General features: G+C 50.7%; 3 protein-coding genes across 3 annotated transcripts; all 3 read left to right on the top strand.

Annotated features, from left to right (window-relative positions):
* Positions 1-3,437: 3,437 nt before the first annotated feature.
* Positions 3,438-4,889, top strand: UCRPA7_7041 (putative uncharacterized oxidoreductase ygbj protein; the record flags this gene model as incomplete). The annotated part of the gene is made up of 1 exon (XM_007919576.1): positions 3,438-4,889. One exon carries the CDS (start codon positions 3,438-3,440, stop codon positions 4,887-4,889), a length of 1,452 nt encoding a protein of 483 aa, XP_007917767.1.
* A 3,213-nt stretch (positions 4,890-8,102) lies between these two features.
* UCRPA7_7042 (hypothetical protein) lies at positions 8,103-9,905 on the top strand (the record flags this gene model as incomplete). The annotated part of the gene is made up of 1 exon (XM_007919577.1): positions 8,103-9,905. The coding sequence occupies one exon, from the start codon at positions 8,103-8,105 to the stop codon at positions 9,903-9,905; it is 1,803 nt and encodes a 600-aa protein (XP_007917768.1).
* Positions 9,906-11,601: 1,696 nt separating this feature from the next.
* UCRPA7_7043 (putative kelch domain-containing protein) lies at positions 11,602-14,387 on the top strand (the record flags this gene model as incomplete). Its single annotated transcript, XM_007919578.1, has 4 exons — positions 11,602-11,901; positions 11,950-12,097; positions 12,287-13,101; positions 13,152-14,387. 4 exons carry the CDS (start codon positions 11,602-11,604, stop codon positions 14,385-14,387), a joined length of 2,499 nt encoding a protein of 832 aa, XP_007917769.1.
* Positions 14,388-15,422: the final 1,035 nt, after the last annotated feature.

Genomic DNA, 15,422 nt, shown 5'->3' on the forward strand with positions numbered 1-15,422 from the left:
ATGTAATTATCTAAGGCTGGAGGGCCGGAAATTCATGGTGATGAGGTGGTCTACTTTACGATCTGTCCAACATAGCCTGCAGTCTCAGCGATGGTTATGCTCCACGGCCCATTGTATAAATATTTCATACCTAAGATATAATTAACAAAGCAAACGAGGCTGCCCAGCCGTGCAGTTCATCACCAAAGTCTGAGATGTATGCCGATTTCCGAACGCTTACAAGCTAGCCTTTCCCTTGTTACATGACTCGTGCTAAGTTGTGTCGTCTGAACTCGTCTGCTCACGGATTTCTCCCTTGGCGTCCGTCCGAAATTCCAATTGGTACAACGCCGCAAAAGAGGAGTTATTAAAGCATCATCAGTCCCCGCAGCCCCCATAAATTCCCCGCTTTCACCACAGCCCCGCGTGCAGCTGATTGCGGTCAGGTGGGTATGGGTTGGAGTTTTCCAGGAGGGAAGTTGGGGGCAGCTATCCGGGGTTTCGGTCAATTTGCCGGTACCATCGGGCTGGGCTTTCGTAGAGACATTCCACATACATGAATCCCGCATCTCGCATATTGAACCGATCCGATTTTCCGTTCACTGCCACTGGTGGTATTGCTATAGCGACGGATCGACAGATACGGAGACGAGACATGGCGGGTGCAGCTTTTGAAAACCAAGAGGACCCTCCAGTGCCGGCTGAGAAGAAGACAGCAAAAGGTAATGAAGAGAATCATGAGAGTACGAAGGAAGATGTTTCCCAAAGCCGGAATGGAGCTGGTGGGGGAGATCCTGAGCGCAAGACTGGACCTGGACGGAAACCACGTGCCTGTGAGAAACCATTAGGTGCAATATGAGGCTGGCATTGTCATTGACTAACGTCCTATAGGTGTTGAATGTAGGAAGCAAAAGATGAGATGTGAGGTACTGCCTGGAGATAGCAGTTGCAGGCATTGTCTACGGCGAAACATCAAATGCATAACCAAGGGAGCCTTTCATCCGAGAACATCTCCCGATGGGTGCTTCGTATCGACCCCTTCGGTTGATTACGAGTATGCAGTTTTGCAGAACTCCATTACATGACACGAGCTGACTTAAGCTTTCAGGAAGAAAATCGATAGTATGCGCGAAGAGATACTTCAAATGAAGGATTGTCTCAATATGCTATTAAGAAACGGAGGCACAGTTGCGTCACCAGCACAACACTCTGTGGGACATACTGAAATCATCAGTACTCCAATGAATAACACAAGCCCCGGTGGAACTATTCTTTCGACACGGGAAGACAATACTCACATGGCAATGACAAGAGAAAACTCCGTCGAGCCAACAGGAAGTAATGAACACGTCAATGGTGCCGTTACTGTTGAAGAGCCCATGGGAAGTCTTTACGAAGTCACCAGGCTCAGGAATATCCGCAGCAATCGAGCTAAGACGGCACGTCCAATTGCCTCGGGACAAGGAGAGTTGAACGACTTCATATCTAGAGGTGTCATCTCGGAGGCCGAAGCAGAAGAACTATACAAAATGTAAGAGACCAACATCATAGAATGGCATGTCTTGTTCTAATCCTGTGTAGCTTTCACACATCTCTTAACCACTACCTCTGGGTTGGTCTTGAGCAAACCCATCCAGACTTCTCTTCGGTTCGACAGTCTTCTGAACTACTTACCGCTACTATCCTCACCGTCACAGCACTTCACATCCCTACGAGCGCCGAAACTTTTGACAATTGTTACAAGGAGTTCCTTTCGCTTATTTCTTCGTCTATGTTCTCGAGATATCACTCTATTGACGATGTTCGGGGTCTATGCATTGCTGCATTTTGGTTATCAGAAGGTGAGGTAGATAAATCTGTTGACATTGACAATCTTGCTAATAGAAGACATCAGTGTCGTGGAAGCTGTCCGGCCACGCAATTAGAATAGCAACTGAGCTCAATATCCACCAATCTTTCCCAAAAGCGCTTGAAGGAGATCGCGAGCACTTCCAACGTGCTCGCCTGTGGTACATGCTCTATGTGTGCGATCACCATTTCAGCATAGCATACGGCCGTCCGCCGATGGTCAGCGAGTCACAGCAAATTAGAAACCACGAGCTATTCCTCCATTCCCCCTTCGCCGATGCCCTGGACAAACGCATCCTTTCCCAGGTTGCACTCATGCAGATCCTAACGCGAGTGTATGATCGTTTTGCAGATAAAGGGATGTTGAGCGAGCAGAGCGGAGACTTTGCCGATCTGCGAAGCTTCAATCTTGACATCGACACTTGGAGAGTACGTTGGCATGCAAGAATGTCTGACAATGAGTTTATTGGGAGCTTCCCATATAAAGGCATCATTCTGTACTCCTACTTTGCTAAGCTCCAAATGAACTCGCTAGCAGTACGAGGTGTGAGTCTTTCTCAGCACGAAGAAGGAGCGGGTGCTGGCGGGAGACTCTCGACTGAGCGGAAAGAATTTGCCAATAGCGCAATATCAGCGGCGGTGAGCATTCTGACGTTCATTCTAGAAGAGCAAGATTTGAGAAGGGCTCTTGTGGGGACTCCATTATATGTGCACACAATGGTGGCCTTTGCTAGTGTATTTTTGATGAAAGTTGCGACGAAATGGAATCGAGTAATGGGATTGAATGTCGAGTCAGGATACGTCTCGAATTTGCTAGAACGGATGATTGTGCTTCTGAAAAGCACGGTGACGTCCGATCGGCATCTGCTCTACCATATTGCGGCGGGTTTGGAGAAGATGCTCGTCAAGCTAGGCACCAAATCCGTGAATACAGGAAAAATGGTCAGGATCGAGGAACCTGTTGCTGGCTCTCCAGCACTCGGTTTCGGAGGACATACCCCAAGCGCGAGGCATCACCATCACCATCATGCTGGGTTTCCTGATCCTGGGTTACTTAGTGAAGTTCCTGGCTGGGCTTCGTACTCTCCGCCAGTTGGACAAGGCCCCCTTTTCGACAACACGACTATCATGAACGATAGCTTGATATACGAAGCCTTTGGGTCTGATTCGGCAAATGATGTGTATAATCTTTTGACTAGCCAGTTCCAATATTAAAGCTATAGTTGAAGATAAAAAAGATGATCATAAATAATGCCATGGCAGTCTCAAAAGCATAGTGAATGACGGCGAATTGGCCATGGTAGAGCATGCAAAATGTGGTCCATCCCTTCTCATTTGTGATCGGCGTAATGGGCGAATGGGATCATTGCCTCGGCTAGCTCGAGTCGTAAACGCTGGAAAGCCGCTATATCAGCGAAATCCCGAGTGCACCATGTTAGCATCGGCGCTGAGGGCATTATGCCGCCGGTGTGGAGCTCCATCTCAAAGTCGCCGAACCTGCGCTTCACAAGCTTCATATTCCAGATGTGAGCTACAAAGATTTCATAAAATCAGATTTTACGGCTGTGAAACTCAAATAATATTGGCTCCAACAGATTTTACTAAGCACAATGACGCAGCACGAGGTTCTGGACCTGGGAACGACGATCTCGTCACTCCCAAAGGCACCGTCCTCAAATCTCCGCTCAGAGGTTCGCACACTCTTACAATCGCCCAACTCCGGAATCCCAATACTTGTAGCCCTAGACGATGACCCGACAGGAACTCAAACATGCCACAATATTCCAGTCCTAACAGTATGGGATGTCCCAACCCTGACCAATACCTTCCAGACCACAAATCCCGGCAGTGGTTTCTTCATTCTCACTAATTCCCGAGCCTTGCATCCTGGACCAGCAAGGGAGCTCATTGTTGAGATTTGCACCAACCTGCAAGCTGCTTCTAAGGCCGCTGGTACCACATTCGAGGTTGTACTTCGAGGCGACTCAACTCTACGAGGTCATTTTCCGCTAGAACCAGAGGCCGCGGAGTCCGTGCTCGGTGAGGCGGACGCCTGGATCTTGTGCCCCTTTTTCCTTCAAGGAGGGCGGTACACCATCAATGATGTGCATTATGTCCTTGACGAGGACGGAAAGCGGATAGTGCCCGCTGGCCAGACACCATTCGCTAAGGATGCCACCTTCGGTTATCGAAGCTCCGACCTGAAAGACTATGTAGTTGAGAAGGGTAAAGGAGCAATCTCTGCTGAGAGGGTCACCAGTATCAGTCTTAACACGATCCGAACGGGAGGAGCAGATGCAGTGCTTGATCAATTCAGAAGTCTACCAAAACGGTCAGTGGTAGTCATCAATGCTGCTGCGGAAGAAGATATGGACGTAGTCGTCCTCGCCATCCTGAAATCTGCCGCGGAAGGAAAGAGATTTTTGTTCCGGACCGGGGCGGCGTTCGTGTCGGCGCGCCTGGGGATATCACCTATCCCGCCGATCTCAGCCAAGCAACTGTCTCTTACGCCAGCTGCAGGTGGACTGATTATTGCAGGATCTTATGTGCCAAAGACTACACTTCAACTAGAGAAGCTGATTAGTAAGAGTGGTGATAGACTGACGACTGTCATCATGGACGTGCGAAAGTTATTAGAGTCATCAGAGTCTAGTGCCAAGGAAATTTCTCACGCCATCGAAGTCGCAGAGAAACAGATCACAAATGGCCAGGATGTCCTCGTTATGACGAGTAGAGAGCTGATAGTTGGCGAGGATGAAGTTAAGAGCTTGGATATTGGGTCGATTGTGGCGAAATCGTTGGTTTCATTCCTCGTCGACTTGAAAACTAAGCCACGATATGTGATAGCCAAGGGTGGCATCACGTCCTCAGATATGGCAACCAAGGGTCTACGGATGAAGCAGGCTCTGATAGTGGGTCAAGCTGCGCCAGGTATTCCCCTATGGAGATGCGATGAGCCAGAGTCAAAGTGGGCAGGCCTACCATACGTAGTTTTCCCTGGCAATGTAGGCTCGCCAGAAACGTTGTATGAGGTCGTAGAGAGATGGAGAGTCACTACTTAGAGCCATGTGAATAGAAATCTGTACAAATGAAGTTGTTCTTATTTACACAAATAGCTTGCTCATCAGAAATTGCTCGGCATATTGAGAATCATCTTCACCGACAACAGACGTGCAATGATGGCAACAGCAAAGGTCTCGCTATGACTCCGCCTTCATCTTAATCAATCAGTAAGTTTCTTGGATTCAGATCCTTTGAACATATTTTTCAGAGATGCCAGATGAACGGCGAGATTACCAGATTAAGAGACTCTCGAGTGGTGGTCTGTCTAAAGTACAAATTGAATGTGGGGAAAGGTCTCAGGCTATTCTTGAGGGATCTGAAGAGTGTTCGTGCCGCACTACTGGTACCACAATGCCCACTGGTTTTCTTTCCAGCTGGGCGTACTTTACGGATCTCAGCCGAAATCTATGAAATCCATTGTGTGAGATCTTACCCCTGGTTTATACCTGTTTTGGCATCCGCGCTACGGTGCCACTGAGACCCTGTTTCACAAATGTCAATTTATGAACTCATGCAGCCCTGTGCAGATATTGGTAGTGAATATTACGACAAAAAACTACTTCTATATTCATTTCCCTATCAACATGTCGAAAATGAGGACAATATGGTTCGCCAAACCCGGCGATACTTCTAATCATGCGGTTCATCCCAAAATAGAATCGCGCCAGAACAAGCACCCCTGCGTAGGGGAAATAATTGTCCACTGTGAGGTTATACTCAACCGTCTTATCGTTGTCGAAACGCTTCACGCGGTCAAACAAGTTCGCCTGGTTCCAATCTCCGTTACAATCAATCTTAAGTGACTTTATACAAACATTGCGGCCCTGCAAGCTTGGCGAACCTAAGCGCCTACTTTCCGTACAATTTGAGTTCAAGCGAAAAAATCGTGTAATTGATTATTTTGCAGCGCGACATATGTCTCGATGTATAATTCCAGATTATCGGTGATATTTCACGTATAGTTCATTATGACCGAAGTTTGACGGCTATATAAAGCCACGGCGATCCTTCTACGATCTCGGATGAGCCGACTACTCCAGTTTGACAGCTGCATGTGCTGAGATATCATTGACGCAGTCTTCAAAATTCTTCCAAGTTCTATAATGTATGCCACTACCCTATTGGCTCATGTTGCGGGCCTGAGCTTCGCGGCTGCAGGAGTTATCAACCCAAATTATTATGGGGAAGAACCTTCCGGCCACGATGTTAGCATCACCGGCGTGGCGTTTGCTGGGTCGGGATGCCCTGCCGGATCTGTCGCCGGACAACTATCGGGAGATTCGACGACGCTTACAGTTCTGTACGATAGCTTCGTATCACAGGCAGGCCCAGGCGTAAAAGTATCAGAATATCGCAAAAATTGCCAGCTAAACGTCAAGCTCAAATACCCTCAGGGATGGCAATTCTCAGTTTTCAAGGCTGATTACCGTGGTTATGCCCAAATCCCGCAAGGAGACACAGGAACGTGCAAAGCCACTTATTACTTCTCTGGAGACTCAAAACAGGTAGAACATTCCACCTTTGCCTCAAACGTGGTTGTTTTGTGTCACTCTGCTCCAATTGCTAATCATCTTTATGAAAGACTTCGACTACCATGACTATCAAAGGACCATATGATGATAACTATATCAAGACGGATCAACTGAATGTTGAGACTACCGTCTGGTCACCATGTGGGCTGGAGGGCCTTCTAAACATCAACTCTGAAGTTAGGCTATCTCCGCAAGACAATAGCCAGAAAGCTCTTTTGACAGTTAGTGCCTGCGCCGCAATTTCGACATTCGCGTTGCTGACATTTCTTAGGTTGACTCCACTGATCTGAAGTTTACTCAAGTTCATTACTTGCAATGGCAGAAGTGCTAGATGGAGAAGATCATATAATTCTTGATAAAAGCTTATTGTTTTCATTTCACATGGCTTTTTTGGTGGTTTTTTTTTTTGGGTGGCCTGATAGTCTCCAAGCAATCTTATGTCAATCGTTTCGATGAGTTCGTCGTTTGTGTTAAGAATCAGCTGGAGAGCTTGGCGTGCAAGATGAAATAGTCTCAGAAAGGACGATGCTTTCATCATGTATGAGAAGACAGGTAGTCTTAGTTAGGAATTGGACATACACAACTTCCCTTTTAGGGCCGCCAGCATACCAGCCATGTAGCAATTGGGTTTTACGTGCCACAAAATGATGCAATGAGATAAGCAGTGATGGCTCCTACACTATAATTGGCAGATTTTCCTAATACGGTGAAGCGAGTGTGAAATGAAACGCTTAGAGCTCAGCTGGTTTCGTCTTTTGGTAGGGGTTTCACGAGCCAAGCGATTGTGTTCTTACTCATCACTGTAATAGCGTGACTGTGCCGCCCCCATTCTCTGCAACCATTGGCACTATCGTCACCTAATTTCCTGCATAAATGGAGGTCAGGTAGATGAAGCGGCTCCTACAGGGCTTGTGCCAGTGCGGGACCGGCCGCTTGTATGGCCCCCAACGGCTCGCGAACTCTTTCATTTGGACGGTCTCGATCAAAACCTGCAGCGAGTTCAAGGAGCTGACAAGCCCGAAACAATCTGCCAACACGAAGAACCCTGTAAATCCTTCAACTTGGCTTTCTCCTCAATGCCTTTTCGAACCCGATTCCGAACTGCTTCTTTAAATTCGAGCGGTCCCTCGCGCGGCGCAGTGCGCGAACTCGCCTTTGCGCCAGGATGGATCCTCGACATTATTATAACAATCTAGAGCTGGATGACATGTTGCAAACTGAGGAATACGAGTCAGTGGGTGATCAAAAGCAGTCTGTTGCTCATGCTAAGACATCTCTCCCATTGTCCAGTCCTTCCAAATATGCATCTACTACTCACTTCCAGGCCGAGACTACTGAACCAGGCCGTGGCCATCAGCTACGCCGCTTCTACTTTCGCTCGCTCGTCGGCATTCTAGCCCCGCTCATCATAACGGGTTACTTCGTGGCCATATGGCGCATCTATCTCGCGCCTCAAGATCCCAGAAATCCACTGGTCTTTGGGCCGCCTGGCGCGACATGGGTCTATTACAGCTGGTTCATAGCCGGTATCATCGGACTGAACCTGAGTCTCTATGGGCTTGCTGGCGTGGAGGCGTCCATGCTGATGGATCCTGTATGGGAAGTTCATGACGCGATGGTAATATCATTTGAAAGAACCTGGGAAGATACCCTGTTAACGTGAGAAACTCCTAGATGCTCATGATGCATGCCGACGCCACATGGAGCGGTCCTGGAGGCTGGATGAAAACGATAAAGAGACTTGTGCGTTTCCACCACAAAGGTGGTGACACAAAGCTGCCGAGCCGGCTGTGGTTTATTCTAGCCATACCGAGCATTCTTGTGTTCATTGCCTGGCCGCTGTCTGGTCTCGCGTTCGAGACTACTTCAGGTTTCATCCGCGGTACACCGACCGATGAAGGGCCTACCATGACGGGATTCTCCTATTCGAACTTTAACGAGCGGGCTGGCGGAGATGTCCTGAATGGCGCCTCATTAACGTGGCAATATGCCTTGGACGCGCGTGTCCCAGGACAAGGAATTGTATATACGCCAGAGGGTGTCGATCAGTCGCGGCATACCTTCTTACAGAAGTTGCCTGTTGTTCTACCCAAAGATGACGGCGTGAGCAGAATATTTCTCAGCGCACAAGCTGAGAATCCTATCGAAGGAAACAGTTGGGGAGTGCTGCTCGAGTACAACTGCAGTATCATTGAAAGAGGATCGCAACTGACTGTTCTCAACTACCGCAATGCTACCAAAGCTCAAGACACCCTTCTGAGAGGGTCCACGAGTGTATCCGGTTACCAAGCGCAAAACGACAGCTTCATCATGATCGCGAATGAGACCGATCCTCTGCGAGCTTCTTGGGTGAGCAACATGCACGCAGTTATAGAAGTCGGATACCAGAAATGGCCAAATGCCTCGGCGTTAGAACGCTTGCAGGAAGAGGATTCGAATGCCCAGTTCACCAAGACGCAAAGCTGCTACTTCAACCAAGCAGACAATGTAACGGGCGACTATCCCGGCGTCGACCAACAGACCGTGTTTGAAGTGCTTCTGTGGCAGATTTTGTTCAATTCGTCCTACTCTGAAAAGGCGCCAGATTATAACTTCACCGTTGATCACAATATTACAGATCTGTATGGAGCATATGACTACCGCGACTTCAATTATATTATCGCAAAGAACGATACCAGATTCAGTGGGCAACCAATGACTGCAGTTGGTGCACGATGCACGTCAAGTAGCAGTGTCGGGACAGCCGATATCGACGGTGCCCATTCAACATACTCCAATTTTGTGCGCACCGACACGCCGATCAACGTACAAATCAATAGATGCGCGAACCGCTTCGGTGCCGAGGCCATTGCATCTATCGTCACGCCTGGGACCGGCACGGAGGAATGGTTGTCAAAGTTCTTCACTTCGGCTGCGGCGCCTCCGACATTCTACGCCGCCTTCACAGATGACCCGACAAGCATAGACGCAGGCACAGGGACACCGCTGCAGCTTAGCTACCTGCAAGCAGAGCAATTGAGACGAAGTCTGCTGGGAGCGCACGCCGGATACGCGACACAGCTCATGTATAACGGCGGCCAGGGCTTCACGGCGCTTGATGGAAGCCATGTCATCTTCAACAATCCGAATGTGACCGAGTATGTGGCTGGTACTGTACTTAAACTGGGCACTATCCCAGCGTCTGTCCCGGCTTCACTCTTCTTTGCGTGGGCGTTTGTGGGCCCAATCTTGGGGATCATATACGGCTTCAGGAGGCGGTGGAGTGCGACCCTGGACGGATATAGTCTGTTCCGACTAGGAGCGGACCTGCCAGACGATGTCAAGGAGCGGATGGCAATGTATACTAACACTGGCGAACGAGAGGAGTGCTTTGAGCTGAACAGGCTACCTGGCCTGGTGGGAGACACGAAGCCAGGCCAATGGCTGGGCCATATCGGCCTGGTGGAGGGCAGCGTGGCTGCCAAAGACAAGAAGTATCAATGATCTGAGGACATGAAGAAAGTGTCGCAGGTCCGTGTCACGATTATGATAGATGATACATACAAACGTTAGACTTTCTATTGAATGAGCTGTACATGACTTTTATCAAATTACTGCAATGCCTCTTTTGACAGCAAAAGTGAAAAGGGGCCGAGTCCCTACCACGCCGGATCAGCCACATCCTTTTTGGCGTGGCGGTGCAGCAAAGAAGAAAATCCTCCGACTGGGTGACCTACAGGTACTGCGGTTTGGACCTGTTGCTGCGTCGGCCCGACGTTTATGTGCGATTGAGTGTGACTAAGATATAACGTTAATTTTCGTCGATGAAGTAGCATGCAGACACACAATGAATGACGGTGTAGTACGGTACAGCATAGTGCTTGAAGAGACCTCCAGGTGCCGCCTGCAGTGATCCTCAGCAATAATGATGGCATTACAATGTCAATGGGCGACGGTGATTTGTGGGAGCAGGACCAGCCGAGAATTATGTGAGGTCATCGACAGCAAGCAGCCAATCCCACCCCCGGCCCCCGCTGACGGTACCTGGATTGAACAGGCAAATCCACTGACAGATCGCGCCCAGACGCGTTCTGCCAAGTTTCCTGCAGTTTGTCCGTTTTTCCCATCCTACCCGCCAGTCAATTCAGGTGGTCAATCCAATTCAGAACCAGGAAGACCGCATGTAAGACCACCGGCAGCCTACTGCATAGTAACTATGACCATTTGGTCTTCGCGAAACGGCGGATTGGCGCCTGCATTGGGAACCGTCGCAACACAATGGGTACAGTTGAGCCTACGGGCCTACCACCTGGTCTCGTCTGGCAAGCATCGAGATTTGCCTTGATCCATTAGCCCCGACACCCCTTCATTTGCTGGCTTCCCAGCACTGCTACCCCAGGGATCCAGCATCGACATCATGCACACCTCCATCCCTGCGCCGTCTCCGTCGATGATGTAGCGGGTCCAGGGGTCCAGAAGCTTCTTGTTCCCTCTCCCCGCAGTCACAGGCGAGAAGAGGCTCGATTTCCTGGGTCTATTGCCGACTTGGGGTCGATGGCATTGCGCCTTGGTGAATCTTGGCCTGGCCGATTCTGCCAGCACACCTCCTCCCGCTGCTTTTCCTTCTTAGGGAGTGATTTGCTAGGTAATGATTCTATAGTACAGTATGCTGCTAGTCTCACCGTTTCCTCACAGGCGAGAGAGACAGACGATGCGCGGAGAAAGTAGTTTGCTGAAGTATGGTTCCAAGATCCGGTTGTCGTTCCATCTTTTCCTCTCTTTGAATCTCCCGACAAGTTCTCATCTTTCTCTCCTCCTATTTTCTGTTTCCAATTTTCTGCATTTCATAGCCTCAGCCAGGTTGTTATAATTAAAAACGTCTCCATCGAGTGACCTCATCTCTTTGCCTTCCCGCGTTTGGCCCGGCTTGCCAGATGCGACACTCGCACACACCACCACCACCACCACCAGCCTGTAGCTTGCATGGTGGCGATATTGCCTGAGCCTATGTGATCGCTGCACACAGTTGCCTGTACCTTATCTACCTCTGCCCGTCATGCCGTCTGCGTTTGTCAAGCTCCCGTATCGTTCCTCTGAATCCGATACACAGAGCTTTACTCCCCCGATTCGCCCTAAGTTTAACCACCAGAACACCCAAGACCGACTGCGTGAGGGGTGCGGCCGAATACCTCCGTTGCCCATGATCAATAATATCAGAAAAGATCGGAAGTCTGTCTTCAAGGAGGTCGGGCTCGGCGAGAACCCCATCGAGGGTGACACCGCATATCACGAGAAGCGGCACTCCGAGAGGGAGTTCGGGGAACTCACTGGACTAGCTCCAATCGACACGAGCGCCCACAGGAGAGAGCCGACTGCTGCAGAAAGGACCGGCGGTGACTCTTCACCACAAGACGAGAAGGGCTCGCCTCAGTCGCCTACGTCGGCGACATCAGGCAAGCAGCCGTGGTATGTCAAGCTAGCGACGGCAAGGAGGCCAAAAGTAAGAAGTGTTTCTAGCGCACCTCCCGCGACGGTCTCGAGCATACAGCGGTTCACGATGCTCGCCCTGCTCATCGCTGTCGTGCTACCCGGGTTCAGCTGGATCAACGGCAGGGAAAAGATTGGCGCAGACGCAGGTGTCATAAGAAAGCGAGACAACAGCCCGACAGATGTTTGCACAAGATGGGCTCATCAAAGTAAGTTCTTGTCGTTCCGATGTGGCTTGATGGGAAACGAGCATCTTATTAATATCACTTACAGCTGCCTTACTTAATGGAACCCTTTACATGTATGGTGGTCAAGCAAAGACATCTAGCGACCAAACAACAAATACATGGAGTATGTGTCCTAACATTTTCATGAAACTGTCAACTAACTTCTAGTAGACAATGACTTCTTGACACTAGACCTCACGAAGAACTGGGGCACAAGTTCACCTGCGCTGAAAGGCTTACCCAGGCCAGATGGTCCACCTGCTGTCTCGCTCGGTTATCTATGGAACGACTACAACAACTTGTTCCTCTATGGCGGCGAGTACGCCGACAATCCATTCACCGAGCCAGGCCCCTCCTCAACTTGGCGGTATTCGATCAGCTCTGGCAATTGGACCGAATTCACCAACCCGCAGACGTCTGCTGGAAATGCTTCCGACGGAGGTAGCCAGCCCGTGCAAAGAGCTGCCGAGGGCGCCGGTCTCTCCGTACCGGAGCTTGGGCAAAGCTGGTATTTCGGCGGACACCTGGATCTTTCGACAACACAAGGCTGGAGCAATCAGATTGCAAGAGTCTACCTCAAGAGCTTGCTCGAATTCACTCATCCGGGTTATACCAACGACGGAGTGTACTCTCTTGCTTCGGGAAGCGGCGCACCCGAGAGTGGCGTCTACAGGAACATTACACAAGGTGGCCTCCAGACCGAGACCGTCTTCAGCGAGCGAGCCGATGGTGTGCTGGTATTCGTTCCGGGATGGGGAAAATCAGGCGTGTTAATTGGTTTTGGCGGCGGCTCTGAGCCGAACAATTTTGTGGACGATATGTCGACTCTTGATGTCTATGACATTGCAAGCTCGGTGTGGTACCACCAGAAGACGACCGGCACCGCTCCAGGAAAGCGAGTCAATCCCTGCGCCGTGGTTGCCTCCGCCCCTGATGCATCGAGCTTCCAAATATATCTGTTTGGTGGTCAGAATTTACAACCATATGTAAGTCTTCCAACCCAGAACCATTGAGCTCTGACCAACAATCTGCCCAGAAAGAGCAAACTCAATATGATGACATGTATATCCTCTCTATTCCGGCGTTTACATGGGTTGGCCCTATACAGCAAAATTCCGACAACAAGCCAGCTGCTCGCGCCGGGCACACGTGCAATCTTCGTGACGGCCAGATGGTGGTTGTTGGAGGCTATGTTGGCACTGAAATTCCCTGCGACAGTCCAGGTATTTATGTGTTCAACGCATCCAGTCTCGAGTGGACCAGCTCTTTTAAAGCCTTGGCACCCAAAGCCGACTACTCACCTGAAAATTCCGTTCTAGGAGCCAGCTATGGATATACTGTCCCGGAGGAGGTCGTCTCCGTGATAGGCGGCGGACCGAGTGGAAGCGCAACAGTAACTGCGCCATCACAGTCTCCGACCGGCGGTCCTTTCGCAACGGGCAAGCCGCCCGTGTTCACGATCACTGCGTCTGGTGCTACGGCAACTGTCACAGCTCCGGGAGCGACCAACAATGTTGGGAGTGGTGGTGGTGGTGGTGGAGGAAGTGGAGACGGAGGCGGAGGGGGCACCGAAGATACGACGTCCGGCTCCGACGAGCCTAGTGCTGGACTGATAGCCGCCGCCGTGATCGCTTCTCTCGCCGGTGTGCTCGCCGGCTATCTAGGCTACTGCGCCTGGCTCTACCGACGCCAGGTGCGCGCGTACAAGACACATCTGGCCGTCGCGAACCGGTACAGCACAGCGGGCGCATCGCACGGCTCGTTCGGCCCGCTTGGCGCGCTGTTCGGGCGCAAGGGCTCCAAGGAGTCGCGCAACGGCGAGAAGCGCGGCGCCGCGGCCAAGCAGCCGCTCTACGGCGACGAGAAGCGCGGCTGGTTCGGGCACAGCCACAACGACAGCTCGAGCACGGCCGACTCGTTCACGTGGGTGGGCCGCGAGCAGCTCGACCACCTCAAGCCGTGGAGCAGTGACGAGCCGACGCCCGGCACGGAGGCCAGCAGCTCCGGGACGCGGCCGAGCCCGTACCGCAGCAGCGACGATCGCAGAGGCACGTACGGCTTCGCTGGTGCGGCGGCGGCGGCCGGCGGGCGCACGCGGCCGAGGCGGAGCTATAGTCCCAGTGGAGGCAGCACGAGCTCGACGGAGGGCCTGCTCGATGGCCAGGAGCTGAGCTTCTTCAGCGTGGTGATGGGCCCGCGGAGGGCGCTGAGGGTTGTGAATGGCCTCGAAGACGGGGAGCACGGAGAGCATGCGGAGCATGAGCAAAACTGAGAGCGATCTCCGGCAAGGAAAATAAATGTAATTGTTAGAGGATAATGGCAACATCCTTGGATGGGGTGTACGGGGTTTCGGGCTTATGCGTTACGATTTGATGTCTCCCGGCCTGCTGCTGGAGGGAGAGTTTTGAGCTTTAGCATGCTTTCGATGGATACCCTGTCATTTTTGTAAACGACCAGTGAAGATATTGGATGCGCTTCATATGTATATGAATTGAATACTTGATTAGTGTACAATTATCCTCAATAAGTTCATAATCTGAAAGGCGTGAACGATTGAGTGTCATATCATTTATATTCAATACTGAGTGACTATTTCACAGCTAATAGATCCAGCATGCTACAATTATATCTAGCTATGATAGACAATTGCCTCGGAGGCTACGATGATCTCGCTTATTGTTTTGCGACGATCTCGACCGTAAGTCTGCAAATAGGTTGACACCGCACATAGTGTTCACTGCATGAATCTGCAGATTCCCCCGAGCGCCGTCTCCGCGGCGCCATCAACTTCTGTCAACTATGCTATGATATGTAGAAGGCATCTTGCTAAGTGTCGATGGGTTGGACTGTACTAGGCTCGAATGCCATGCACTTTCAACCTACTGCAAAGACTGAGTTGAATTCCGGTGAGTCACGGCCGAAATACCCTCCTAGGTTGGTCCTTAAAACATCGAGTATCCACTGCGCCTCCTCAGCTTGACCTTTCTGAGTTAAATGCTGAACCGTATCGAGGCCCATCGATGTGAGTCTTAACGCAAATGTTGAGGGCCTACTCCTCGGCGGATCTAGCGTGGAGGACGATTGAGATGCCTCCGCCTTGGATGATATCTTCTTCCAGAGATTCTCATTTTGTAGAAACTTAACTGCCTGCGTGTGGCTTGGGTTCGTGGGGTGATGTAGATCCAGATGTGCCCGGTCGATTTGCAGGGGACGTTGGAGGTGCTGGCCGATGGCTACAAAGGCATCGAATAACGGAGCAGATGGACTGGATCGCTTCCATGCTTGGACGGTTGACAACCATGACAAG

The sequence above is a fragment of the Phaeoacremonium minimum genome (genome assembly GCF_000392275.1).
Source record: "Phaeoacremonium minimum UCRPA7 unplaced genomic scaffold PA7_03_scaffold_496, whole genome shotgun sequence".
Classification (NCBI taxonomy): Eukaryota; Fungi; Ascomycota; class Sordariomycetes; order Togniniales; family Togniniaceae; genus Phaeoacremonium; species Phaeoacremonium minimum.